Here is a 25694-nt window from a genome sequence, read left to right as displayed (position 1 = left end):
GCCATCGCATCTTAAAAGGTAATAGGTAATAATTGGAGATATACCAATCTCCTAGAACTGGAAGGGACCTTGAAAGGTCATCGAGTCCAGCCCCCTGCCTTCACTAGCAGGACCAATTTTTGCCCCAGATCCCTAAGTGGCCCCCCTCAAGGATTGAACTCACAACCCTGGGTTTAGCAGGCCAATGCTCAGAGATCCACGGCCCTTCGCACTGCTCCAGCACCACAAAGAGGGGTGAAAGCTGCTCCAAGAGGCCAGTTGGGGTTACCCCAGTACAGGTTAATTCTCAGCTGGCCCAGGGCTGCCGTCGCCACCTATATGCAGCTGCTTCTAGCTCCCACTGTGTAAGGAACGGGCCGGGGCGGGACTGGAGCACAGTGCACTCTGATGATTCTGGCCAATAGAGCAGCTCCTTGGGAGCTCTTCTCCACTGGCACAAACTACAGCAACCTTGGGGCTACTCTAATTTGTGCCTGGGGCTAATTAAGCCGCTGGCAGTTGCTGGGACTCGGGGCAGGACCAGGATCGGGAAAAGCAAACGTCTTAGTGCCCCTGCGGGGACAAGGGGGAACTGGATCACGCTTCTCTCCTTGCATCCTGGCATGAGGCACTGATCCAGTGTGATCCGGCACTGATCCAGGTGTGAGCACTGATCAGTTGGGGTCTGGCCCAGAGGATGTTTCCTCTAAACTGTTCAGCCGAGCCGGCCAAATCTGAAGCATTTTTCTGTTTGCAAGTCGCTTGTGCCCAGCTTTGCTTCTCGCACCTGTACTAGTGACTCCCTCTTGCACCATGAACAACTGACCCCAGTGCGTGTCGGCCTCAGGGACTGTCCCACTATCAGTTCATCCTCATCTGAGGCGTGAGATTGGGCACCTGAGTCACACAGAGTCATTTCCGCTCCCTGATTGGACGTCTGTTGTGCTGTAAAGGAATCGGGAAGGCTGGTGGGTTTTCCCAGCCCACCAGCACTCGTGCACAGATGTTCACGAGTGATAAGTGGTGAGAGGAACCGAGGCGCTGAAGGAGTGCTCCACAAACTGCTGTGCAACGCTGCCCAGACGGGATGGCCGCCTGCTCCCCCAACATGCACAGTGGCCCTGGGAACCACTCCCACACCTGCACTGCCGACCCTGGTGGATGTGCCACCCAGATAAAGCAGCAGCCACAGGAAAGGAGAGGGTGCAGCGCTCAGCGTGGGAGAGGAGCGACAGGATGTGGCTGAGGCTGTCGGTGTATCTGCACAGCGGGCTTGCACAGCTCGTCTCTCTCAGCCGGGAGCACGATCACAGCCTTGCAAAATCACCAGGATCCGGCAGCAGCCAAGCACCCAATCCACTCACCGGCCCATCTCCTGTGCTGCGGCAGATCCAGGGGTTATGCTGTGATGGACATAAAGGGGGAGGGGAGTAACAGGGGCTGGGGGACCTGCCCCACGCACGGGACCCTGCGGTTCTCTCTGGCTCTCAAACGACGCCAGGCGGGGCTGGGCAGCGGCGCCACGTGGGCCATGGCTAGGTTTAGCAGCCAGGATCAGACTGGACCAGGATCGGGAAAAGCAAACAACTGCGCCCCTGCGGGGAAGCTGGATCACTCTTCTCCTCTTGCATCCTGGGGTCAGGGGGCCATGACTCCTCAGTGCATTTGGGGAGGAGAGGGAGAGTCGTGTGCTGGAGCCAGGGGAAGAGAGAGGACGCTGTGCCTCTCAGTAACGCCAGCCCAGGGCCGCTCGGCAGGCTCAGCGTTAGCGCTGGCGGCACCTCGGCCCCTGCTGAAACATGGGAGTCTCCCAGTAGACTCCATCCGTCTCTTCTGAGGCACGGCCTATTGGCCTGCACACAGCTCGGACACTGACTGCCTTTCTGAGCTGGGGCCCAGATCCTCACTGGGTGCCTAACTCCCATCGGCAGGGGCTGCCCCGGGCGGTGCTGAGGTCAATGGGGGTGTTTCATGCAGGAAGCAATCAGCCCCTGGCCCTGCCTCCCTCTGTGGCTGAGTTTCCCGGTCTTTGGCCGGGCAGCGGGCAGGGTGGTAACCAGCTGAGATGGCAGGATGACTTGCCAGGCAGCACAGCTGCAGGCAGCCAGGCCTTCCCCTCCTCCGCAAAGTCACGTGTCCTCCTCCATCACACCCCTCCCCCACATCCCATGATGGGCGTAGGGATTTCGCGTGTGGGTTTCAGTGATGAGACCCAGGCCGGGCATGGTCACCTGTCAGGTGCTGCGGCCTGGCATGATAAAATCGAAAGGGCCCGGCCAGCCAATGGCAGTGGGTCACCGGTGACCCAGCCCTGGGAGGGGTGGGCGTATGTCGGTTCTTGCTCTCTCCCTATTGCTTGAGTCGCAGGGAGCCCTCAGGTTGCTCGAGGCCCCGTTCTAGGACTGGTTAAAAAACTGAGCAAACACAGGATTTGCAAACCCGAGGCCCCACAGCCGCGTCCCCTTCGACGGGGAGCTATTTTCATTCCGCGGGACAAAGGCTTTTGTCTAGATCTAACCCCCTCCGCAGCGTCTGCAGCCCCAACCTCAGGGACAGTTTTAGCCCCTGAGCCGGGGAGTGAAACAGACCAGAAAGAGAAGTGAAACTAACTGGTGAGCAGCACATTTGCCTGTCAAAATCGCCGGGGCTCCCATCATCCCAGGTGCTGTCGGCGGTTGGCGCGTCGCTGCAGTGAGGGCTCAAGCCACGCTTGGGTTTAAAGCTAATAGCACAGGGTGGGGCCCCTTCCCCATACACTGCCCCACCGCCTCGCCCAGCTAGGGACGCCGTCTCCTCACTGCTCACTGCTCCGCAGGGTCCCCACCCGGGCCACTCACCCGCCGGTGCCCTCCCCACCGATCCCACCCCAGCTGCCCCTGCGCTCTCCCCAGCTCAGCCCGTCCTTCAGGATCGCTTAGCCCGGCTCTTTAGAGCTTCAGGGACAACAGATCTGTCCCCTCAGCAGGCACAGCCCTCGCACCCCCCTGCTAGGGGCAGAGGCTCAAAGGGGCTCCCCCCTCCTCTGCTACAAGCTCCCCCTTCTCTCCTCCTTCTTTGATCGATCCCCAGACACCCCTGCTCCTCCCTGACACACCAGGAAGCAGGATCTAAGGGGGCGAGCGGCAGGAGAAACAGGACCCTGGTTGGAGAATGTGGGGGTGGGGGGGTCGCTGCCTTTCCACCGGGGAACCCCGGCTTGTGGGGCTCACTGTTTCCAAGCCTGGGCTTGAGTGTCCACACTGCACTGGAAACCTGCCTTTACAGTTGCTGGTCCCGGGTCTCAGCGCCGTGCTAACTGCACTGCACTGGGAGCCTTGATCTGCGTCCACACTGCACAACGACAGGGCTTGGACCCAAATCAGGCTGATTTGCATGTGGATGGAAGGGAGGGTTGGGCTCACACCAGAGTGAACCCGCGTTTAGGGCGCAGCGTGGACATATCCTTTGAGTCTTTTCTGCCGAGCGGCCCATGAGGCAACCCATTTTCCCCACTGCTCTCTGTGCAGAGCAAGATGTCTGACTCCACCCTAAGTCGTCCCCATGACGGCAACATCCTTTGCGGTCGTCCTGCGCTCGGTCGTTCGCTGTCCTCCGCACGGTCTCCTCCCGCCAGGTGGAATCCAACCTAAGACACACCGGGTGCTCCTGCCGGGGGTAGCCGGATCACACAGCCAAGCTGTCCCTGTCTAATTATCTACCCTCTTCTTCGCCAGACAAGCCAGCATCACGTCGAGCCCTGCGATGACAGGCCCCAGCCTTGGCCAGGCCTCGAGCCACGGTAACCACAAGAGAAAGACATAAACAATGGGCCGAGCGGGGCTGGGTGCTGCACAAATAGCAATGGGGAAGCTGCTGCTGCTGTGGCCAGGACGCTACAAACCAGCACACGTGCACCAGCCGGCAATTGTGACGGTGCCGCGGAGGTGGAAGGGCTGCTCGTGGGGCTGTAATTATAGATTTGGGAGGCTTACGCAAAAGGGCACAAATCGGGCTCATCTTACCCACGCCCTGCTCTAACGTCTTCCCCACCATTTCAAGCAGAGACGCGCGGCTGCGCTGCCCTTCCCACACAGTGCTGTGTTCCACCCCAGAGGTGGCTGCGTTTCAGGGACAGGTGAACAGAGTCAGAGACCCTCTCTGGGGTGAAAGAAGGTTGTTCAGTCTCCATGTCCCATTCGGCCCTTCGAGTCTCCAGAGGGCTGCGTTTTAGAGCAATGCCTCCACACCAGCTTGTGGCCAAGGTTCTGGCAGGTGCCTGAGCTCTAGGACTCCGAGGGGCAGCCTGGTCTAGTGGGTAGAGCACTGAACAACAACGCAGGAGACCTGGATGCTAATCTGAGCTCTGCCACCCAGCTGCTGCATGACCATGTCACATGCCTCCGTTCCCCAGGTTATTGGGCTCCATATGGGCATCAACGGGGATGAATCTCTGGCCTGGGCTATGCAGGAGGGCTAACTAGCTGGCATTAAACTCTTTCTGCACAATCCAGCCAGAGACCCCCCCTCTTCAATGTAACTTAATGCCCAGCATCATCTCACACCTTCCTGCCCCATCTGGGTCTGGCCCGTGTTGTTGATGGTGGCGGGGGGGCGGTCACAGGCCTGCCATCTCCTGCTCAACTCCAGTTCTTTGTGTGACCCCCTCCAGGTGGTACGCGGGAAGGATCTCCAGGCATCTGGCCGAAGAAATCCTCTTGAAACGCAAGCACTTGGGAGCCTTCCTGATCCGCGAGAGCGAGAGCGCCCCAGGGGAATTCTCCATCTCCGTCAAGTAAGTTGCTGGTTCCTTGCTCTGGTGCTCACGGCTCAGGCCCGCAGCCAGTCCCCTGGCAGGAGCCCTGCTGGGTTGGACATGAAGCCGCTGTGTTTAATGCTGATGGAATAGAGCAGTAGTAAGCAGATGCAACTGGCACCTGGGAACACTAAAGGGAGCCAATGGCCCCACCCGTCAAAGGCGGGCGGTAATGTACTTCTAGTTATATACCCTCCGAGGAGCTGATTTCCCCGCTAGATCCTTCACTTCCAGCCCCTCAGTGGGTAAATGACACCCACTCAGACTCCCTTATGGAGGTGTAGCTGGCTCCCCCTGCCGCTACGTCCAGGCTGGCATTTAAAGGTGTCTTGTCTGCCCGGCTTCACCAACTCATTGCACAGTCTAGCGTCACCAAGGCAGCGTCGCCTGTACCACGTCAGGTTACGGCCTGAGCTTGCACGACACAGGCGGCTCACTAACCTCGCTCCCCTGGGAGCAGGGAGAGGGTTTTTCCCTGCCCAGGGCTCCTTGGAGCTGGCAGCGAGTGCCTTGACTTTTGAACAGAGGCCAACCCGGCCGAAGAGCAGAAATTCTGCCCTCGCATTTCCTCTGTTGTTTCCTGACAGCGCTGGTTGCACTTCACTGCCTTCTGCTCTGGGGCTTAGACCTGCAGGGTCACACGACGCCAGCATATTCTTAAGGCGGCACGCTCCAGCCGTTTAGGTCACATTTGCTTTCCGGTATGCTGGGCAAGGCTATTTTCCTCCTTTTAAACACTCCCTGCCCCCGCCCCGACTCCCCAGGGCTTTAAACTCCACCTTCCTGGCCCCAGTATGATTTGTGGCTTCCTAGGCTAAGTGGTTGTGCAGTGTTGCTGTGCACCGTCGAGCAGCTGCTGCAGCCCACCCCAGAGGTGGCTGCATCCCAGTGGCGGTGGAGTGAGCCTGGTATACTGACTGTAGTCTGTACTAACTGTGCTCACTGATGTTTGACAAACATCATTCGTTAGCATTAATTATTTCGAATTCAGCCGAGCACCGGAGAGGGCTGAACTGGGCCTCCCAGCTCCCCCTGGGAGACAGGCAGCGTCATGGCCATGGTGCGCGGTGGAGAAGCTGCGGCACAGAGCAGTCAAGCGATGCGCTCCAGGGCAGAGACAGAGGCCATGCTCGCGGGAGCCAGGCGTAGAACAAGGGGCCGGCCCGCTATGGTTCCTGCTGGGCCGATGGCGCATTCCTGTGCCCATCTGCACGTTGTTTGCTCCCCCTTGGAGAGGCACAGCAGGTGGCTGATCGAGCACCTGACGGCTGATGCGCTGAGGCACTTTGGACTGGGTACCTGCGCCTGGCTTTAAGCTGTAGGTGTGATCTTCTGAAGCCACAAGCAAGGCTGCAGGGCAGAGCCCGTGTATGGGGCAGGAGGGGATGCCAGTGCCCCAGAAATTGAGCTGATGAGATTAACACACCATGTAGGGGTTCTGGGATCCCCACACCCCCACCCCAGGATGAGGGTCCAGGGATCCCAGCTGTTTGCGGCTGCCCGGTCTGTAGGAGAAGCACCTTGGTTTGTGTATGGTTCAGTGGGGCTGGCTGTGTGTCTATGCAGTTGCAGATGCATGTGAAGGAAGAGAGGGGGTTTGCATTTAGCTCTGAACAGACGCCTGTGGTGATCCTTAGCTCATGTGGCCATGAGTTCCAGAGTCTAAACTCAGCTCCCGGGGAGGTTCCCACACATGGGAGCCTCCCCATTGCATTGTCTCAGTGGAGCGTAGCCACCTGGGAAAAATCACTGGCATGGGAGGAGCGAGAGCCAATCTCCCAGGAGGCTTTGCCTGTCAGGACAGCTGGGAGCCAGTGCAGAGTCTGGAGCCCTTGGGTACTGTGTCCAGGGTGAGCCGAGCCGCTGCGTATGGTGCCGGCAGAGCAGGTTCAGGGTGGGCGGCTTCATTCCTACGTGCATGGAAGTGGGGATTGGTGCCGCTGTAGGTATCGGGTCGTGCGCTGGGGCAGACTAACGGGATCTGCAGGCAGATGCCCCCGCCCTTGGAGGACATGACAGAAAAAGCAAACGCCCCCCCATTCTGGGTCTATTTCAGCATCTCGGTGTTTTGCCTCCCACAGAGTATTGGAGTGTGATTCCCCTACACTAGCTGCATTTCCCACCCTGGTGATTTTTGTTCCCCGGGTTTGCAGTCTCTCCTGTTCACCCTAATGCACGGAGCCGCTCAGCAACATGGTCTTCGTGGCTCCCAAATGAGCCAAGATGGGCTCTGGGAACGTGGGCAGGAGAAAGGGGCACTCATCTCGGGGGCGACCCAGCCCTCTGGTCTCCCATGCAATGCTGCTGCTTTCAGTGGGCTCCCAGGCACATGAGCAAAGCCAGCCCGGCCTCTGGTGTCCATGCTGGGCCCTGTCACTTTGGCCGCAGCTGGCTAGTGCTCAGAGATTGCCTGATCTCACTGGAAGAGAGGTGCCATGGGAGAAGAGCCAGCCCACGGTCCAGCATCCTGCTTCCAGCACCTCTGTAACTCAGCACAGCAGCTAGCTCATTGCACAACGTGGTAGGATCGGGGGGAGAAGAATTCTTCCTGTCCCTGTGCCCTGCAGCATGAGGGCTGTCACCCTGCCCGAGCCACACCGGGCAGGGCAGCTGGTGGGGAAAGCACCCCGGCTTGTTCTCACCTGACCGACCGGCCCACTGAAACCAGACTCTGGCTTTCTGGGTCCTTACAGAGAGCCTTCCCCTCCCCCACTCCAGAGCCAGCCAGCTCAGCCGCTTGCAGTGGCTGAGAGGAGCCACAGGGTGGCGCTGCTCCATCGCCCCTGTCAGCCTCTCAGTCACTGGGTTTCAGTGATACCTCCCTTCCCTTGGGGGCTCTGGCCAGCACCCAGAGGGGACGAGGGGACCTATTCACCGGATCTTAGCCAGACTTAAACCAGTTCAGCTGTTGCTCTCCTGCAGCTCAGAGGCCCTGTGGTGGGCTGGGGGGACCATAAAGAATCCCCTGCAGGGAGCCGGGGGGGTGGGGACACGACTGTCTCACAACTAAGCAGTGTGACTGGTCGGAGCAGGGGACTGGGAGCCAGGACTCCAGGGGACAGCTCAGATCCTGCTCAGAGGGAAGGTGTGGGCCGCTTCTCACTTGATCTCACGCCGGTTGGCCCAGCCCTCATTTTCAGTGTGTTTATTTTTTGCTCTGCAAACCTGTCCCCTCCCTCGCTGCAGGCCTTCCCTCAGCCCCAGATCCTCCCACGCACACCCAGGCACCGGCAGGGGGGTATGAAACCATCTGCCACATGTGATCAGATCCTATCTCTGCACCAACACAGCGCTGCATGCCAGCTAGAAGCACGCCAGGCAGCTGTGGGGGAGCTGGCAGCCGGTAGCTCCCAGAGCAGGGCACTGATAACGCGCCTAGCAAGGCGCAGCAGCAAAGGAACTGCGCACCAACCCCGGGAGAAAGTCAGTCACCCTGCGTGCCTTGCCCGTCACTCCAGGCTCGGCCGTGCAACGGCTCTGCAAACATCTCCAGAGGGTGAAGCTGCCCCTGGGCCTGTCAGCCTCGACAATGACAGCCCCAGTCAGATCAGAGCCCCAGTGTGCTGGGTGCTGTACGAACAACACACAATAAGAGTCTCTGCCCCTTCCAGTGTAAGGTTCAGCTAAACACCCTGTCTCCCAAACCCCAGCCTGGTTCATGGACCACTCGGCCCTCAGCTTGCTGTTCATCCTGGCTTGGCCGTTCACCAGGACGATCTGGGTGCTTTCCAGCCAGGCAGTGTCTCCCGCCGCAGATCTTTAATTAAGCATTTAAGGAGGCTCTTGCTGGTAATGAAAGCAATTGCTCCCAGGCGCTGTGGCACCAGTATTAACTACAGCACCAGCCCAGCTCTGCAAACCTGCCCAGGCTGCATGTGCAAGCGAGTGAGCAGAAGAAAGCAGATCTTTGCAAGGGCCCTTGCCTCTTCTCCAAGCCCCCTCTCTTCTTCCATCTGGCCTGGGACGTCAGTTTCACGGGAGTATAAATGTTTGGATCCATTTACCAGTAAGATGGGATGGAAGGGGAATGAAGTCCTCAGTGATCCGTCCACCCCTAGACATACCATTGTCTATCTGTTTATCTGGACGTTACCACCACAGTCCCTAAGTGCCCTGTAAATATTCCAGTGGAGAAATACCAGCAATCGATGGTCCAATGTCTAGGATTCTAACCTCTTTCTTTCTGCCTTCCCAGCCTGCAGGAGAAAGCGCGTGATTAGTTGACAGGGTTGTTGTTTGTTTGCTTGCATTGTGCTTGGCGGCGGGAATGTCAGAGATGAGTTTGGCATCCCTTCCCCAGTGGTGAGGGCTGTGGCCGTTCTCATCTCTTGTGGTGGTTAGTTCCACAGTCTAGGGCCGGTTCCTGGGCCCCACATGCTGATTTCAGCTCCTTTTAACAGAACATTGGTCCTGTTTGTAAACCACACCTGGAGTGACGTCTGGCTGAGGCAAGCTCAGTCCCACCCCGACAGGGCGGGACTTAATCTGGTGAAGCTGCTTGTGGGGATCCCAGATCTCAGCCCGGGGGGTGCCCCGGGCACACACCAGGGGCCTGATCCAAAGCCAAGAGGAGTCCGTGGAAAGACTCTGGGACAGGCCCAGAGTGAGTTTAGCCCCCAAGTGCTTTGTTAACTTCCCTTCTTCGCCTCCTCCCCCAGCCCCCGGTTTGATTCCCGGCTAGATGAAACACAGAACAGCCCGTGTCATTTACTGTCCAAGCAGACAGCAGGTGGGAAGGGAAACAGCTAGGAAGGGACTGGCCCAAGGTTACGCAAAACCGGGACCCCCAGCCCTGGTGTCCTGCCCCATAGGTCGGGGTTCTGTGCACTGGCCCGTGGTCCCCCTCTTACCCACATCCTTATCATGCCTGAGGCGTATTGACCAGGCGCCCAAGGGAGCTTGTGGAATCCCCATCGCAGCCTCATTGCTGTGGGGCGAATCAGCTCTTTTCTCTGTTGCCGCAGCCAGTGGTTGGCCGGCTCCGGTTCCCCCTGGCAAGCTCGCTCTGGATCCCAGCTGTCGGGGACGCGGACGCGTCTCCTTTGCCAGCACCTGCTGCTGCGATCGGAAATCCCAGTGGAACCTTTGGCGTTACAAAGAAGCGTCACTGACCAATGGCCATCAAACAGGAGCCTGTGACAGCTTAGCCACCCCAGGGCCGGGGTCTGGGGGAATGGCTTGTCCATGTCCATTATAAGGAGCAGGCAGAGATTTTCTCAGCCTGCCCTACGCTACAAGCTGTGCTGCCTTCCTGGGGACGCTTCACACATGAATTTTAGGTTGAGCTGTTTTAATAACAACAATAATCCCTAGCTCTGACCTAGCACTGCTCATGGGTAGATCTCCAGCTACCTCACAAAGGAGGGAAGTTGCGTTATCCCCATTTTACAGATGGGGAAACTGAGGCACGGTGTGGGGCCAAGCCTTGCCCAAGCTCACCGTGCAGGCCGAGGAACTGAAGCCAGGTCTTCCAGGTCACTGGGCCGCGCCACTGCTGATTTTGCAAAAGCACAGCCCTGCCCCTGCCTCGCGCACTGAGGTTTGCCCACACGTTTCCCACTGGGGGCGCTCAGAACTAGGCCCAAAGCACAGGGTGGGAAAAATCAGGCCCAGGAAATCATTTGGCAAAGCAGCTCGTCGCTGCCGGCTCCAAACGGCTCTCTCCCGTGTGGATTGTTGTTTTGCTATCGCAGGAGCTGATTTTGCTGTTTGGTCACATGCCAGCCAGCCACTGGATGCCCCCAAGCCAGAGGAGCCAGTTCCATGCAGCTGGCTCAGCTCTCCAGCAAAATTGAGTCCAGCTAAATGGCCTGAAAGTATTTGAACCATGTGGCTGTGTTCTTGAAGGAAGGCGCCTCAGTGAGAGATCAACAAACCCCCCTCCCGAGGCAGGGTTTGGGGGTAGAGAGCTCCAACCGAATGCCTGATTCTGCAGCTGCTCTGCTTGTTGCTTTTGAGATCGGAGAGATAAGGCAGATGACTTACTCCAGCATTAATGCTCAGTCGCAGGCACTGGCGGCATGGAAAGTAACAGGGGGAACCCGTTGCAACCAAGGGGAATTCTCTGATACCTCCTCCAACTGGAAGATGGATTCATGGATTCTTAGATTTCCAGGCCAGAAAGGACCATTGTGATCATCCAGAGCGACCCCTCGTATAGCTCAGGCCACAGAGCTGCAGCCAGCCATTCCTACAGCTGGTCTCATAAGCCAAGGCCCTATTTTTATTTTTATTATTTATGGCAGAGTCTAGGAGCCTCGGTCATGGATCAGGACCCCGCTGCGCTCGGTGCTGTTCAAACACAGAATAAAAAGACAGGCTGGTGCCAACTTCCCTGCTGGTTTTGCTTTTCCATTTTCATTTTGCAAAAGTACTTGCAAATGCTTTAGGCCAATAGAGATGTTTCCCAAAAACAAGGAGCACAGAATTCACCACTGACCATCTACCCAGAAATGACAGCGACCCAGCCAGTGGACTAATTGCCCAGGGACTCCAGGGCTTGCCGTGAGCACTGACAGCCCTGCCCCTCCCTGTGCCTGAGTTTCCCCATCTGTAAAATGGGGAGAATTATACTTTCTCCTCCTTCATACAGCAGCTTGAGATCTCCAGAGAAATGCTACATCAGTGCTTAGGATTAGTATTGAGCGGTGCAATCAGGTGTGAAAGTCCACCCCAAGGAGACCCCCAAGGAGTCCACTGAGCTCTGCTGCTAGAAAGAAACTAGAGCACAGTTCCCATCAACCTGGCCACAGGAAAGGCTCCCTGTTAGCTAACTGGGCAGCCGGTCCTGCTGGTTTAATCTCTCCTGCTGTAACACGCAGGGCACACGCTGCAAGCTGCTCCGTGGGAGAGAATTCACTAATTAGTTCAATGCATTCCACTCTCATGTAGCAAACACAGCAGCCGTCCCTGCACGAATCAACCCAGCTTCCCCTATGCACACTCAGCACACGTCTGCTCCTCTGAAGAGTCTCTCAGTCTGGGTTCTAGCTGCCTTCATTCAAACTAGCCTCTGTCCCTGGGATGCAACTGACTTTCCAAGGAACTGCCATGCCTAATGTGGCCTTGGTCTGGCAATGTGAACCTGCTCTGGGGGCAGGGATCTGCGCATCCTAATCCAGTTGTAGGATTGGGGCTTATGGTTTAATTTTAGGAATTGCTAAAAAGGCGTTTGGGGAAATTAGGACCAGGAAGAAAAGACTCAGGGATTCTCTCTCTCTCTTAACAACGTGGCCCCTTGAAGAACACCCTGGAAAGGCAGCGATTCCAACAGTTCCCCAGATCAGCCCCCAGCTAAACCAGCCTCAGTCTTCACCACTCAGGCCTGAGGGCATTTCTAATGTACTCCTGGGCCCGAGGGTTTTTCAGAACATGTATGCACGACCCCCGCTGGAATCTAGGGGGAGCGCTGCTGACATAGAGGTGACAGAGGCGGCCTTCTCGCTCGGCCGGCGGTGGAAGGCCAGCCAGGTAGCTAAGAAAACACTGAGATCGGCTCTGCGTGCATCACCCAAAGCCACAGCCTACATCAGCACTGCTACTGTGTTATTACAGTGACGATTGCGCATTCATCACGAGCTCCCGGCACCATTTATCTCAGCGCCTTACGAATGCGTTAGGCCAACAGAGATGCGCGTCTCAAAAGCAAGGAGCACAGAACTCACCATTGACCATCTACCCAGAAAGGAGGGAGACCCAGCCAGCAGGCTAATTGCCCAGGGACTCCAATTAACAAATGATCTGAGCAAAGGTCTGCATTTGGCACCTGTGCTACTATATGCAACCCTTATACCTGAGAACATGGGCTGTGTTCCCACGCGTGCCACCAACTCACCGTGCCCCTCCCTGCACCCACCCAGACTCAAACGCCATGAAGGCAGAGGCCATCAAATGTCCATGAAACGTCTGTCGGGGTTGTCCGTCATCTGCCATGGGCAGAGAGAGCTCCTCTCTCGGAATCCAGCCTGACCTTCTCTGATACTCTGCCAGGCTGCAAACAGCCACAGTGAACCAAATGCAATGGCTGGGATCCCAGTTAGTCTGCAGTCACTGAACCTGACTCTCCTCTCCCTCTGGGGTAAATCAGGAATAACTCCGTCCAAGTCAATGGAGGGGCACCAGCGTAAAATTGACATGAGACGAGAACCAGGCCTGGAAATCCATGGGGCCAGGTTGGGCCACCCTCCCACAGGTTGACTAGCTCCCCTGGAAATCCATGGGGTGACTTGCAGTGCTAGGTCCTGCATTCTGTGCACCAATGCTAGGTCCTGCATTCTGTGCACCAATAGCACCCGGTGCTGCAATACCTGCCCCTCTCCGACGGAGAATCCCTCGCCGCCCGCTGCTGGCTCGTTGCCTGGATCCCCCTTCCGAGTGATTGGAATTCTGCAATGTTACTATTTTGGGAGCATCACTGAGAAGCAAGAGGAGGTACTCAAGGTTTGGTGACCCTCACCAGCTTCCCTACCCAGAGAAGATGGTCAGGAGGGAAGGCAAGGAGAAGTCAAACCAATATTCCAGAGAACACCAGCTATTCGAGAGGTCACTAGATGTTCCAGCCTCCCGGCAGTGGGGACCAGCCACCCAGCAAGTGCTGGGACAGAAGGTGTCAGTAGGACCGTGGGGGTGGGGGTGGGAAAGGATCAGACCCGCCCCCACATCTGTCACCTCTCTGCTCCTCCTCCCTAAAGAGTCCCACTGCGGGAGCTGGTTTGCTGTCCTTGCCCCAGAGCCCAGTGCAAAGCGAGTGACTGCAGGAAGGGATCTGTATATGCCATGGCAGCCTGGTATGGAGCAGCGTGCCAGCCAGGGTCTCTCCGAGCCCAGCAGGCGCTGGGAGCCCTTCATTGTTCACACAGTTAGGACTCGGCCAGGAGGTAAAGGCCGAGCAGCTTTAGTTATGTTGCAACAGTTTGGTTTGCTTTTTAATCACTGTTCTCCTTTGCAATTATTTCTTAATTAACACACACAAAGCGATTAGCTGTAATACTGCATTATACAACTTCCCCTCCCTGTTTAACTTTCCAGTAATCAACTCAGAGCAGACACCCGCAAAAAAAATTAATAAGAAAACAAAAAGGGAAAATTCACGATAGCAAATAAATCAGGGTTTTTTCTGTTATTTTTTTTTAATGTAATGTGAAAGAAAATGCCTGAGGGATTGTTTTATCAGTGAAAACCCAGACAAGTTTAAGATTTCTGTCTTCATTAATTTTGTGGGTGCCAATGTTCTTGAGTTAAAGCACCTGGGATGTAAACATATCAAATTTAAACTTTAAATTTTTATCACTTTAAAACTTTCAAATTGATTTACTTCAAAACTGGCCTGATGTTTAGATCTTGAGAGAGCTACAGAAAAAGACAAGTTTGAGGTTTCTAACTGTGCTAGTGTGGGGATAGGCAAGTTCAAAAGTTGGTCTCTACCTTGCAATCTGAGTCACGCAGGCAGATCCCCGCATTCATGAGGAACCTCAAGATTCAGTCCTCACAGCAGTGTTCTCTCCCCCTGCATCTTATGGGCCAGCTCCTCAGCTGGTGTAGCTCAATGGAGGTGGACTTCAATGGAGCCACCCAATTTAAATCAGGTGAGGCTTCACCCTACATCTCCCAACACAATCTCTTATCCCATCACTCCCACACACACATTTCCTTTATTCACCAACATCAATTCCCCATTTCCTCCAGCTCTCCCACAACTTCCTCTGCACCTGGCGCCTCTCTGATCCATACCGCCGGGAACACGTTCTCCATTCCAGCCTGCCCACCATTCACTCACAGCAATGATATTAATAATAAACAAACCCTAGTCCTGGCTTCCCCAGGGCATCCTGTCCCCCTGGAGACTCGTGGACATAAACTGCAAGATCTTTGGGGCTGGGGCTGTCTGGTTTGTGTCACGCACATTGTCAGCACCTAACAATTAATTATATTACTATAGGAGCTGAAAACATAACAGGAACTGACCTGGGTTGCAGGTATTACAATACAATATGCTCATTACATGATCTCCCCACCCTTTCCCAGATCCACACACACACACCCTCCTTTGTTTAGTCTCTGCCCTGGCTGTGCTGTGTCTGATTTAGGTGATTCGCTTCTTGGGGCAGGGATACTGTCTTTTTATTTCCCTATAGCGAGCTGCATGCCCCCTGAATGACACTGGCAGACCACGCCAGGATATCAAGAATGCCCTGTTCCACAAGGCAGCTGTGTGCAGCTGCTGGGATTGATACTTGCAATGCTTCCCAAATGCTTCGCATCATGCCGTTGTCCCAGCCTGCCGTGGGACGTGGTATTTTGCTGTCATTTCTTTAGGGGTATTTATGCACAGCTCTGCTGGGCGAGTCTGGCGGAGGCGCTGCTAGGAACTACATTGGTGTTTTGTTCTCTCCTGTTCCATCTACCCCCATTTTTAAAAAAAATTGTGCTGCTCAAGAAGGGAAATGGTGCCTGGTAGCTAGTAAAGGAGCACAGACCTCACAGCTGGCCCGTGGAGGCAGTTATCTGATCACTCCACATATGTTTTCCACTGCCGGGCAGGAAGATGACAGCACAGTCTACACCACCTCTCAGCATCACAGAGAGATCTGCCCAGGACAACTCGGATTGCAACAGCAAACTCCGGCCCGGTTGGCACGGTCCCTGGGATTTTAGACAGCTGTCAGCATTAGCCCAACTCTGAACCCATGGAAGCCAAGGGTAAAACTCCCATTGACTTCAGTAAGGGCAGGGGTTCGGCCAACACAGAGTGCCTTGGAAAAGCCCATCCTTCATGCTGCAGCCCTTTATGCAGCAGACACGGTTGTTGCACTCCAGGTGGTACACGGGGATTTGAGAGAAGCACTAGGCATAGCCCTCCATACCGAACAGACGTCTCACACCCTCTGCATGTCCATCCCCTAATCTCAAGAGCACAGACCATAGAAGTGACAGAGTGTAGGTGGAGAACGGGCAGCAGGTGCAGCATGGTGCTAAAGGAGCACTCAAAGAAGACAAGGTCCTTGTGGAGAAGTGAAATGAATTCTTTGCAGCAGGCTTCACTGCAAAGGATGTGAGGGAGATTCCCACACCCGAGACATTCTTTGCAGGTGACAAAATTGAGGAACTGTCCCAGACTGAGGTGTCAATAGAGGAGATTTGGGGATAAATAGATACATTGAACTGTAATAAGTCACCAGGACCAGATGGTATTCCCCCAAGTGTTCTGAAGGAACCCAAATATGAAATCGCACAACTATTAACTGTGGTATGTGACCTATGCTTTAAATCAGCCTCTGGACCAGAAGACAGGCAAGTAGCTAATGTGATGCTGATTTTTTTTTTTAAAAAAAGGCTCTCGAGGAGATTCTGGCAATTACAGGCCAGTAAACCTAACTTCAGTACCAGGCAAATTGGTTGAAATTATAGTTGACACCATATGTTGGGGAAGAATCAACACAACTTTTCTTAAGGGAAATCATGCCTCACCAATCTATTAGAATTCTTTGAGGGTGTCAACCATGTGGACAAAGGCAATCCAGGGGATATAGTGTACTTAGACTGGCAGAAAGCCTTTGACAAGGTCCCACGCCAAAGGCTCTTAAGCAAAGTAAACGGTCACGGGATAAGAGGGACAGTCCTATCATGGATCAGTAACTGGTTAAAAGATAGGAGACAAAGGGTAGGAATAAATAGTTACTATTCACTAGCGGCATTCCCCACGGATCTGTACTGGGACCAGTGCTGTTCAGCATATTCAGAGAATGCCCCACAGCAGGACTGGGCAGGATCGATGCCTCTTCCGAAGCTCTGCTCCCAGGCCCGAGTGCTCAGCGCAGGCTGGTAGCTCGCAGGCTCAGTTGGGAGGCTGCCTTTCCCGCTCGCTTTGGAAAGGACCTGACACATGGCAGCGCCTTCATTCTGGGGCTGGGCTGGGGGAATCTGGGGGAGAAACAGGAGCCTTTCCGCCATGTGCTACACTCTGGGTTGTTGTAATGGGACAGTGAACACCTTTCTCCGCAGGCGCCTCTGCTGCCCCTCTCAACTCCCCACCAGCCCTTCTGGCATTGCTGGGCGGGAAGGTGGGTGTATTGGCAGGAGGCCGAGCGGCACCGGGTGCGTCGGCAGCAGGGACACCAGTCATGCAGAGGAGACTTAAATGGACCCAGCTGACTTTTATACACAACAGTCCATCGAAGCTCAGTTTGCTGTTCACAAAGCACTTGGAGAGAAACCCCCGGTTCTGTTCCCATGTCCCAGCTGGAATTCAGTGAGTCCCTGCCAGGACCAAGCCCAGCATCCCCATCCATAAATCTTCCTGATACTCCTCATGGCCCATCCAATTCAACCCCGGGGGCTGGTGTGGAACCCTCCCATAGTGCACCCAAAGGGATGTGCCCAGAGGGCCTGAACAGGAGGCAGGAGCTACCCAGCTGACTGGAGTAGTCGATCCTGGCTTCTTGCTGTCTCTTTTCAGCCTTGTGGGATGGCAGGAATCTCTGGCTGGGTCTGAGTCACAGCAAAGAGCGTTGGTGGCTAGTGAATGCCCAAGCCTGGCTTTCTCCTTTAATCTCCACCTTGCATTCGGGGCGTCTCCATTTCACTAACTCTAACGCTAACCTCTTGCTGTTTCCATTTCTGGCTCTAGCAGATAGACTCACACGGCTCCTCGTGGCGTTTTAATTTGTCTCCTGACTTACCCAAACTCCCTTAGGGGTCAGCTCTCTGTCAGCAGCCATCCGCCACTACAGGAAGGCACCCAGAGGCGAACGCTCTCCTCAGCTAGCCCTGCGCAGCTGGTTTGTCGCTCACTCCCTATGACTCACACATGGGGAGAGTCAGTCAGTCACTGAGTGGCTGGCTTTGTGTGTGTGTGTGAGAGAGTGATATCGCCCTCTAGTGGCCACACCCACAGAGGATAAATGACCTAATAATGCCACTACAGAGGAGAGCTCCTTCAGCTCAGGCAGTAGCAGCCTGTATTTTGCAACTGAACGATCTGTGCTCTAGACCAGGGGTTCTCAACCTGTTTCTTTCGGAGGCCCCCCCGCAACAAGCTATAAAAGCTCCATGGGCCCCTTGTGCCACAACAACTGGTTTTCTGCCTATAAAAGCGAGGGCCGGCATTCGGGGGCAGCAAGCAGGCAATTGCCTGGGTCCCGCGAGCCTACATTGCTCAGGCTTCAGCCCTAGGCGGTGGGGCTTTCTGTCCTGGGCCCCAGCGAGCCTAACACCGGCCCTGCTTGGTGGCCCCCCAAAACCTGCTCGCAGCCCCCCAGGGGTCCCAGACCCCTGGTTGAGAACCACGGCTCTAGACCCAGCTCTGTGTGCGCACCTGATATATGGAGTCATTGTGTCTGCCTAGAACACCGCTTTGTAACAATGCCTTTGTCCTGTGTGAACTTAAAGCAGCTTTGACATGTCTCTCGCTCTCCCTAAGGAAGGATTCTGCTATATGGGTCTCTGTGTTTTAACATTTCCTTCACTCACACAGTATTGTAACCTCAACAGCACAACATTTCACACTAGCCCTTCCTCAGCAAACTCCACCCTCCTCAGATGAGCCAGGCTGGCCTGGCCTGCCCTCCCCCTTCCTATTTATACTGACCTGCGGCCCAGGCCACACCCCTGTTGTGGTTAACACCTGCAGCAAGTCCAGGCTCAGGCAGCTGTTAACTCTTTGCTGCCCCTGCCTTACAACTGGTCTCCAGCGTTTTCCACAGCGTGCCCAGACCCGCCAAGTCTCCCCGCCACAATGAGCCGCTCCCTGGTTCAGCTCAGTCACCAGCCCTGCTATTCCAGGGCTCAGCCTGGCCTGGCCCCTGGGGACAGTGCTGACAAAGCCTGGGGGAGATTTTCTATCCCCCTGAAACAAAGCCAGGAGAAACCCTTGCCAAACAAGAGGGAGGGATTGGACAGCCAGCCTTGAGATTAGAGATGCATTTGGCTCCGGATCCAGATCTCCCAGAGGTTCGGGTGTTCTGAGCCGGGGCTTTGCTTTGTCCCACTGCAGAGTTAGCAATCAAGGGATAAGGGATTTGGAGCTGGATTTTCAGGGCTGCGGGAGCACATTGCACTATGGCTATTTTCTGCTTCCTAGGGTCCATGGGAAGCCGAGCACAAGTTAGAGCCACCCCAAAGCCAATCTAACCTACCCCACAATACCAGCAGTGTAAAGGTGGCTTAAAGCCCTCTTAACCCCCTGCCCTCTGGTCCTGCCCCATGGAGTAACTGAGAATCCAGGGGGAGATTTTTACAGTCACAAAGGGACTGTACTGCCCCTGTATTTAATCCAGGCCACGCTCTGACTGTGTCTCTGGGCCCTGACGTCATTACAGGAGAGGGAAGCAGGGCCAGACACGCTCAGCTCCACGCCCCTGTGCCGAAAGCTTCCCCCTTCAGCGGAGCTGTAAAAGGGAGATGTGATCCCAGCCGCCTGGGGACGTCAGCCTCCCGGGACAGAAAGTCAGTGACTCATTTCATAAAAAGACATTGTGTTGCCCCTGGCATCCAGGAGGCTATTCTGTTTTATGGGCTTTAGCCACCAGGGCAGGGTTCTGATCCGCAGCACAGACCCTGCGGCGTAACAGGGCTGTTCTTTTCTGACTTTCAGCTGTCAAGGCTGCATATAGTTTCTGGGAAGGTGCGTTCCTTTCTTCCCCTCCAGTTCTTAAGTGCAACTGGCTGCTCTGATGCTTTATGATTATTTACAGAGGTGTCGCTCCTAGGAACGCTAGTCGTGGGCCAGACCCCCATTGTGCTAGGTGCTGTACAAAGAGTACAAAATGGCAATCCCTGCCCCAAGAGCCTCCAGCCTAAGTCTGAGACCCCAGATGGACACTGACAGGGGTGGGAGCCCCAGGACACAATGAGACCATATTAGTCAGCAAGATAGGCCATGATGTGTAGGCACTGTGCTGGGCCGCTGCGCAAGGGTGAGCAAAGCCTGCGGCTGGCTTAGCAGAGCACCTCTCAGGGATGGGGTGACCACACGTCCCATTGTGGCCAGGACAGTCCCTTTCTTAAGCCCTGTCCTGGCCATCCCAACTTTTTTTTTTTTTTGGCAGAAGATGGCATTTGTCCCGTTTTCTCGTGCCAAGTCGATCAGTTGGCAAGAGCAAAAGGGACAAATACCCATTTTTGACAAAAGTGGGGTGTGACGCGGAGGAATGTGCGGGGAGGGGGGGAGGGGAAGGGCCATGCCAGCCCTACGCAGCGGGGGAGGCAGGGCTGGGGGTGGGGGAGAGACAGGTTTCAGCACCCAGCAACAGCCTTGCCGGGGGGGAGGGGGCGCACAGGCGAGTGCCTGGGGGTGCCCCGTTTTCCCTTTGGGAATATGGTCACCCTACCACCCAGGGAGCACATCACACCTGCACTCCATCGACGGCACCGTTCATTTCCCCAGGCAGTGCGAGGCGTTAGCTTGGGTTTATAAAACCCTTTGTGGTTTTTTTCTCCTACACACCTGAGCGAGCCGGAGCCCAGGTTCTGATCTCAGTTACCCTGCTTTGCATTGATTTATGCGGTTTACACTAGGTATGGACCTTAACTCTTTATTCCCGGGTGTTTAGAGGTTTCAGCATAGTCTGAGACACTGACGATCAACATTAACTCTGCCTTAATGGAGGGCAGAGAGTAGACAGACAGGTAGAGCCCAGTTCTGATCACATATTGCTAACAACATCTATCAGCCCGTCGGTAGCATTAGTGCAAATGTCCCTTCACAGCACAATAAATCCCACGTTTTCCATTCCCCCTTAGCTGCGTCAGGACATACAGCCCTGAGCAGACACCGGGCTCGTGTCGAAACAAAAACAAGTTTGTCCCAGTTCAGGCAAATCAAGCCGTGTGTTGCCACTTGCGAATACACCCCTGCTTCTATCCGCAGACACGTTTAATCTCACTGGGCAGATCTAGCTGACGGTGGGAAGTGAATATTTGCTGAGATCGTCATGCCCAGCACCTCGCACAACCGTCGCTGGCCTGCAACGTCAATCCATAGGAATTAAGCATCAGGAATAATTACGAGCTGGGTGGGATAAAAGTGCTGATGCAACCCTCTGATCTATCAGCAACCCCATCAGTGTGTTTGTAACACACCTACCCAGATGTGTTATCTTTGGCCGTACTCTGCTTTACCACTACTAGGGCGCATGGGAAACAACCCTGTTGTCCTGTAGTTCACAACGGATATGGGCCTGTCTGCACCTCGGTGAAGTCGATACTGACCAGTCCTCTGTTAGCATGAACCACTATCTCCCCTTGCAAACAGAGGGGACTGCAATGGAAGGAATGGACACCACATCTGGGCTGTGTTGCCTTCTCTGCTACTGACTCACTGAGAGGCTGTGGACAAGCCACTATTGTTCACCCTGCCTCAGTTTCCTTATCCATTAAATAGCTAGAAAAACACTCCTCTACTCCTAGGGGTGTTGCAAGGCTTAATTAATTAATTAACAGGTGCAAAGCGCCCGGCGCGCCTCAGATGAAAGGGGTGGTGAAGGGCAGGTTATTAGTTATTAGCATTGTGCAAGTGATGGGAAGATTCAAATGCAGGCAGGACGCCAAGCGGGTGATCTGAAGCCGGGTTTTGGAACCCGCAGGTCCTCCCCATCAGGTTCGGCTTGCACGTGTGGGCCCCTGTTCTGCAGACACTTGGGCACACGCCGAGCGTTGTGTGCGCGCGAGTGGTCCCATCGTGCGTGTAAAGTTGAGCAGGGGTCCGCGCGGGGGATTGCGGCCTTAGGGACTAGCTTGCAGAGCCGTGTTCTGGAACCACAGCTCCGATTGTTATAAACCAGGGCGTTGGCTTTTGCAACAGACAGGCCAGAAACAAAAGCTCAGATGCTGCAGAATCAGGTCCTGCCAGAGGGGCTGGATAAATATCCCTACAGGCTGGCTCTGGTGGGAGAGGAGGGGAGTTGTGACACCCCTGCTTTAAAGCCCACCTTTCAGAATAACTACCCTCTTCTCTGAATGTGTCCACAGCTATGGGGAGCACGTCCAGCATTTCAAGGTACTCCGAGAAAGGAATGGCAAATATTTCCTCTGGGAAGAAAAGTTCAACTCCTTGAACGAACTGGTGGATTTCTACAGAACCACGACCATCGCCAAAAAGCAACAGATCTTCCTGAGAGACGACGACCAGAACCATGAGGTACAGGGCTGTTCGGCTGCCCACACAGGTCACGCCAGGAGGGTTGCGAAAGAAGGAGAGGGCAGTGCCCAGACCAGCATGCCCACTGCTCACCAGCAAAATCACAAGGCAAGGCCCCAGTGCAGCCACTTCACAATACGCGTGGTATACCTGGCACAGGCTGTTAGAATTCTTTGAGGGTGTCAACCAACGTGTGGACAAGGGCAATCCAGGGGATACGGTGCACTTGGACTGTCAGAAAACCTTTGACAAGGTCCCACACCAAAGGCTCTTGTGCAGAGTAAGGAGTCATGGGATAAAAGGGAAGGTCCTCTCATGGATCAGTAACTGGTTAAAAGACAGGAAACCAAAGGTAGCAATACATGGTCAGTTTTCACAGTAAACAGTGGGCTTCCCCCAAGGATCTATTCTGGAACCAGTGCTGGTCAAGGTATTCATAAATGATCTGGAAAAGGGGGTAAACAGTGAGGTAGCAAAGTTTACACACAATACAAAATTACTCAAGATAGTTAAGTCCAAAGCTGACCGCGAAGAGTTACAAAGGGATCTCACAAAACTGGGTGAGTGGGCAACAAAATGGCAGATGAAATTCAATATTGATAAATGCAGAAGTAATGCACATTGGAGAACAGAATCCCAATGTGCAAAAGGATGGGATCTAAGTTAGCTGTTACCACTCAAGAAAGTCACTGTGGCTAGTTCTCTGAAAACATCTGCTCAATGTGCAGCGGCAGTCAAAAAAGCGAACAATGTTAGGAACCATTAGGAAAAGGGTAGAAAATAAAACAGACAATATCCTAATTCCACCGTATAAATCCATGGTATGCCCCCACCTTGAATGCTGTGTGCAGTTCTGGTCACCCCATCTCAAAAATAATATATTGGAATTGGGAAAAGTACAGAGAAGGGCAGCAAAAGTGATCAGGGGTACGGAACAGTTTCCAATGAGGAGAGATTAGAAAGACTAGGACCGTTCATTTTAGAAAAGAGACGACTAAGCGGGGATATGATAGAGGTCTATAAAATCATGGAGAAAGTGAATGAGGGAGTGTTATTTACCCCGTCACGTAACACAAGAACCAAGATTTACTCGATGAAATAAATAGGCAGCAGGTTGAAAACAAACAAAAGGAAGTATTTCTTCACACAACGCACAGCCAACCTGTAGAACCCGTTGCCACGGGGTGCTGTGAAGGCCAAATGTGTAACTGGGTTCAAAAAAGCATTAGGTATGTTCATGGAGGATAGGTCCAGCTGTGGCTATCAGCGGTGCAAACCCGAGCTCTGAGTGTCCCTAAGCCTCTGACTGCCAGAAGCTGGGAATGGGCGACAGGGGATGGATCACTCGATAATTGCCCTGTTCTGTTCATTCCCTCTGAAGCATCTGCCACCAACCACCGGGCTAGATGGACCATTGGTCTGACCCAGTGTGGCCATTCTTGTGTCTTTGTTGTAGTTACTCAGGCTGAACCCATTGCTGGGGGAGGGGTTCCTGCCTCTTTCTCCTCCCCCAGCTCTAGGTGAGACCTTGGCATGCTGCCAGGTTTGCAGAGCCCTGGGTGTTCTGCCAATCTCTCTCCTGCCACCCAGCTGCAAAGCCTGGCTCTGGGCCCGCAGCTTGTGTTGTGAAGCCAATCGCAGGAGCACGGTGCAGCCCGAGACATGCAGAGCTCTCCTTAAATGTGCTGATGGCAGAGAAATAGAAAACAAAGCAAACGGGAGAGGAAGCCTGAAAAGGGGCTGGATTCAGTGTATCTGAACCAGGGGCGGCTCTAGGAATTTGGCCGCCCCAAGCACGCCGGTCCCGCGGCTCCGGGGGACCTCTTGCAGACGTGCCTGCGGAGGGTCCTCTGGTCCCGTGGCTCCGGTGGAGCATCCACAGGCACGCCTGTGGGAGGTCGACCGGAGCCGCGGGACCAGCGGACCCTCCGCAGTCATGCCTGCGGGAGGTCGACCGGAGCTGCGGGACCAGCGGCTCCGGTCGACCTCCCGCAGGCATGACTGCGGAAGGTCCGCCGGAGTCACCTGCCACCCTCCCGGCAAAATGCCGCCCCAAGCGCGCGCTTGGCGCACTGGGGTCTGGAGCCGGCCCTGATCTGAACACTGCTAGCTGACGGCTAATGCCCAGCACACCACTCAGGGCTGGGGTAGGAACCGGCAATATTCTCAGTCCACCACCAACCAGAACAGCGCTGGTCCTAGGTCCACTTTTATCGGGCACAGGCAGCTCTGCTTCCGGGGGCACGACTTGCTTTTGCCTCTGAAGGGGCAGATGCCCCGCGAGGGTTTCTAGGAGGCCGCTCGGATAAAGCAAGGCCCCGGGCCGGTAAGGAAATGCGATGAAAGTCGATGGATTGTAAGTGGGCAGCTAATGTTGCAGGGATCCAGAGCCAGAGCAAGCAGATCGGAGTGGCCGGATATCGGGGAACGTTCGGCTCGGGGCGCAGACTTTGCAGATTTTCAGTAAATCAGCCCGAATCTTTGGCTTCTGAAGAGTTCTGCGGATTTACCCCAGCTGAGGCTAGGACCCACGTTGTCAGTCGGGGGAAGGAGGTGATGGTGGGTCACGGACACGTCCGTGTTTGTACTCATCAGCCAGGGCATGGTCCCTTTAGCAAAAGCTTCCAGACGCCCACCTCCACCCCTGCCCATTCCTTGCCAGGAGGCTCCCAGTGTCCCGTGTCAGCAGCTGAGGGCAGAGGGGGGAGCAGCATTTGCCTGTGCAGCTTTGATGCCTCCTCTGTCTTTCCCTCCTGACTCCTCTCTCGCTTGGTTTCACTGCAGGTGAAGAAGCCGAAGTTCGTCCAGGCTCAGTTTGACTTCTCCTCCCACGATCCGTCCCAGCTGGCCTTCTACCGAGGGGACATCATCGAGGTGCTGGACTGCCCCGACCCCAACTGGTGGAGAGGGAAGATCTGTGGGCGAATCGGCCTGTTTCCACGGAACTACGTCCACCCCATTCACATGTGACCTGCTAGCCAGGGTCTGCCTGGACGCCAGAGCTCCCTGGCTGCCCATGACAAGATAAACTGCAATCCCCTTCACCTGATGCCATAGAGCTTTTAGGGGACACGTTACCAGAGCACCAAGGACCTTTCCCAGGCTTAAAGCCAGACTTGGGATGCTGTGCTGGACAGACCTGAACCTCTGGGAGCTGTGTGCTCCGGTGAAGCCCCCTGTGCTGCAGAAGCAGCCTGCACTAGGCATTTGCACATGGGGTTTTCAGTGCGGTGAAGAGGAGGCGATTTACTCAGCCCAGCGCATAAAAAGGACGTGACCAGAGTGAACTTAACAGGGCTCCTAGCAATCCTGATCACGCCATCACTTTGCTTACGTGGTGTATCCCTTCCTGGTCGTCCTCTGTCTAGCTGCACTGCAAGCCCTTTGGGGCAGGGACCTTTGTCTCACACCTTCCTGCTAAGTGCCAAGCACGCAATAAACCATCCTAATCCCACTCACTGAGCCTGCTCTCTGAGGGCGAGGCGCGGGGAGCCTGGCTTTTCCCAGCTCCGGGGCTTGCGAGCAGCCAGGTGACCCGGCCACCCCAGGCAGCTGTCGAGCCAAGAGGATTAAGCATAACCCTTCCAACAAGTATTTCCTTTGAGTGGCCTGCCTCCTTCTAGAATCAGCCCCTTGCCCTTCCCAGATCTCAGGCAGGCAGGCCCAGGGCCAGGGGCTTTCCAGTGGGGTTTCTCATAGAGAGCACACTGACCTCTGTAGGTGGGCAAAGGTGGGCATGGTGCCACCATGCCCAACCAGCCCCAAACCTGCCCCTTGTCCAAACCTCCG

The 25694-nt window shown here is 55.1% G+C and overlaps 1 protein-coding gene and 1 long non-coding RNA gene across 4 annotated transcripts in view; one reads left to right on the top strand and one right to left on the bottom strand.

Annotated features, from left to right (window-relative positions):
- Positions 1-25359, top strand: part of LOC120373735 (GRB2 related adaptor protein) — a 35847-nt gene extending 10488 nt beyond the window's left edge. Inside the window, exons 3-5 of one of the 2 annotated variants that reach the window (XM_039492543.1) lie at positions 4628-4750; positions 21737-22013; positions 24690-25359. In XM_039492543.1, the coding sequence (XP_039348477.1) occupies positions 4628-4750; positions 21737-22013; positions 24690-24875 (586 nt within the window). In that variant the 3' untranslated portion in view covers positions 24876-25359. The remainder of the gene's footprint in view (positions 1-4627; positions 4751-21736; positions 22014-24689) is intronic. The other variant, XM_039492544.1, reaches the window with a different exon arrangement.
- LOC120373736 lies at positions 6184-14341 on the bottom strand. 2 transcript variants are annotated; one of them, XR_005585674.1, is made up of 3 exons: positions 14195-14341; positions 10757-11062; positions 6184-8967 (listed from the first exon to the last, which is right to left on the bottom strand). It is a non-coding gene; the product is annotated as an uncharacterized LOC120373736 (long non-coding RNA). The 2 variants fall into 2 exon arrangements; XR_005585675.1 differs by lacking the exon at positions 10757-11062 and adding an exon at positions 9622-9854.
- Positions 25360-25694: the final 335 nt, after the last annotated feature.

Source organism: Mauremys reevesii, linkage group 10 (assembly GCF_016161935.1).
Source record: "Mauremys reevesii isolate NIE-2019 linkage group 10, ASM1616193v1, whole genome shotgun sequence".
Taxonomy (NCBI): domain Eukaryota; kingdom Metazoa; phylum Chordata; order Testudines; family Geoemydidae; genus Mauremys; species Mauremys reevesii.
Note: the sequence above shows the minus strand (reverse complement) of the source record. Positions and strands in the feature narration are given on the sequence as shown.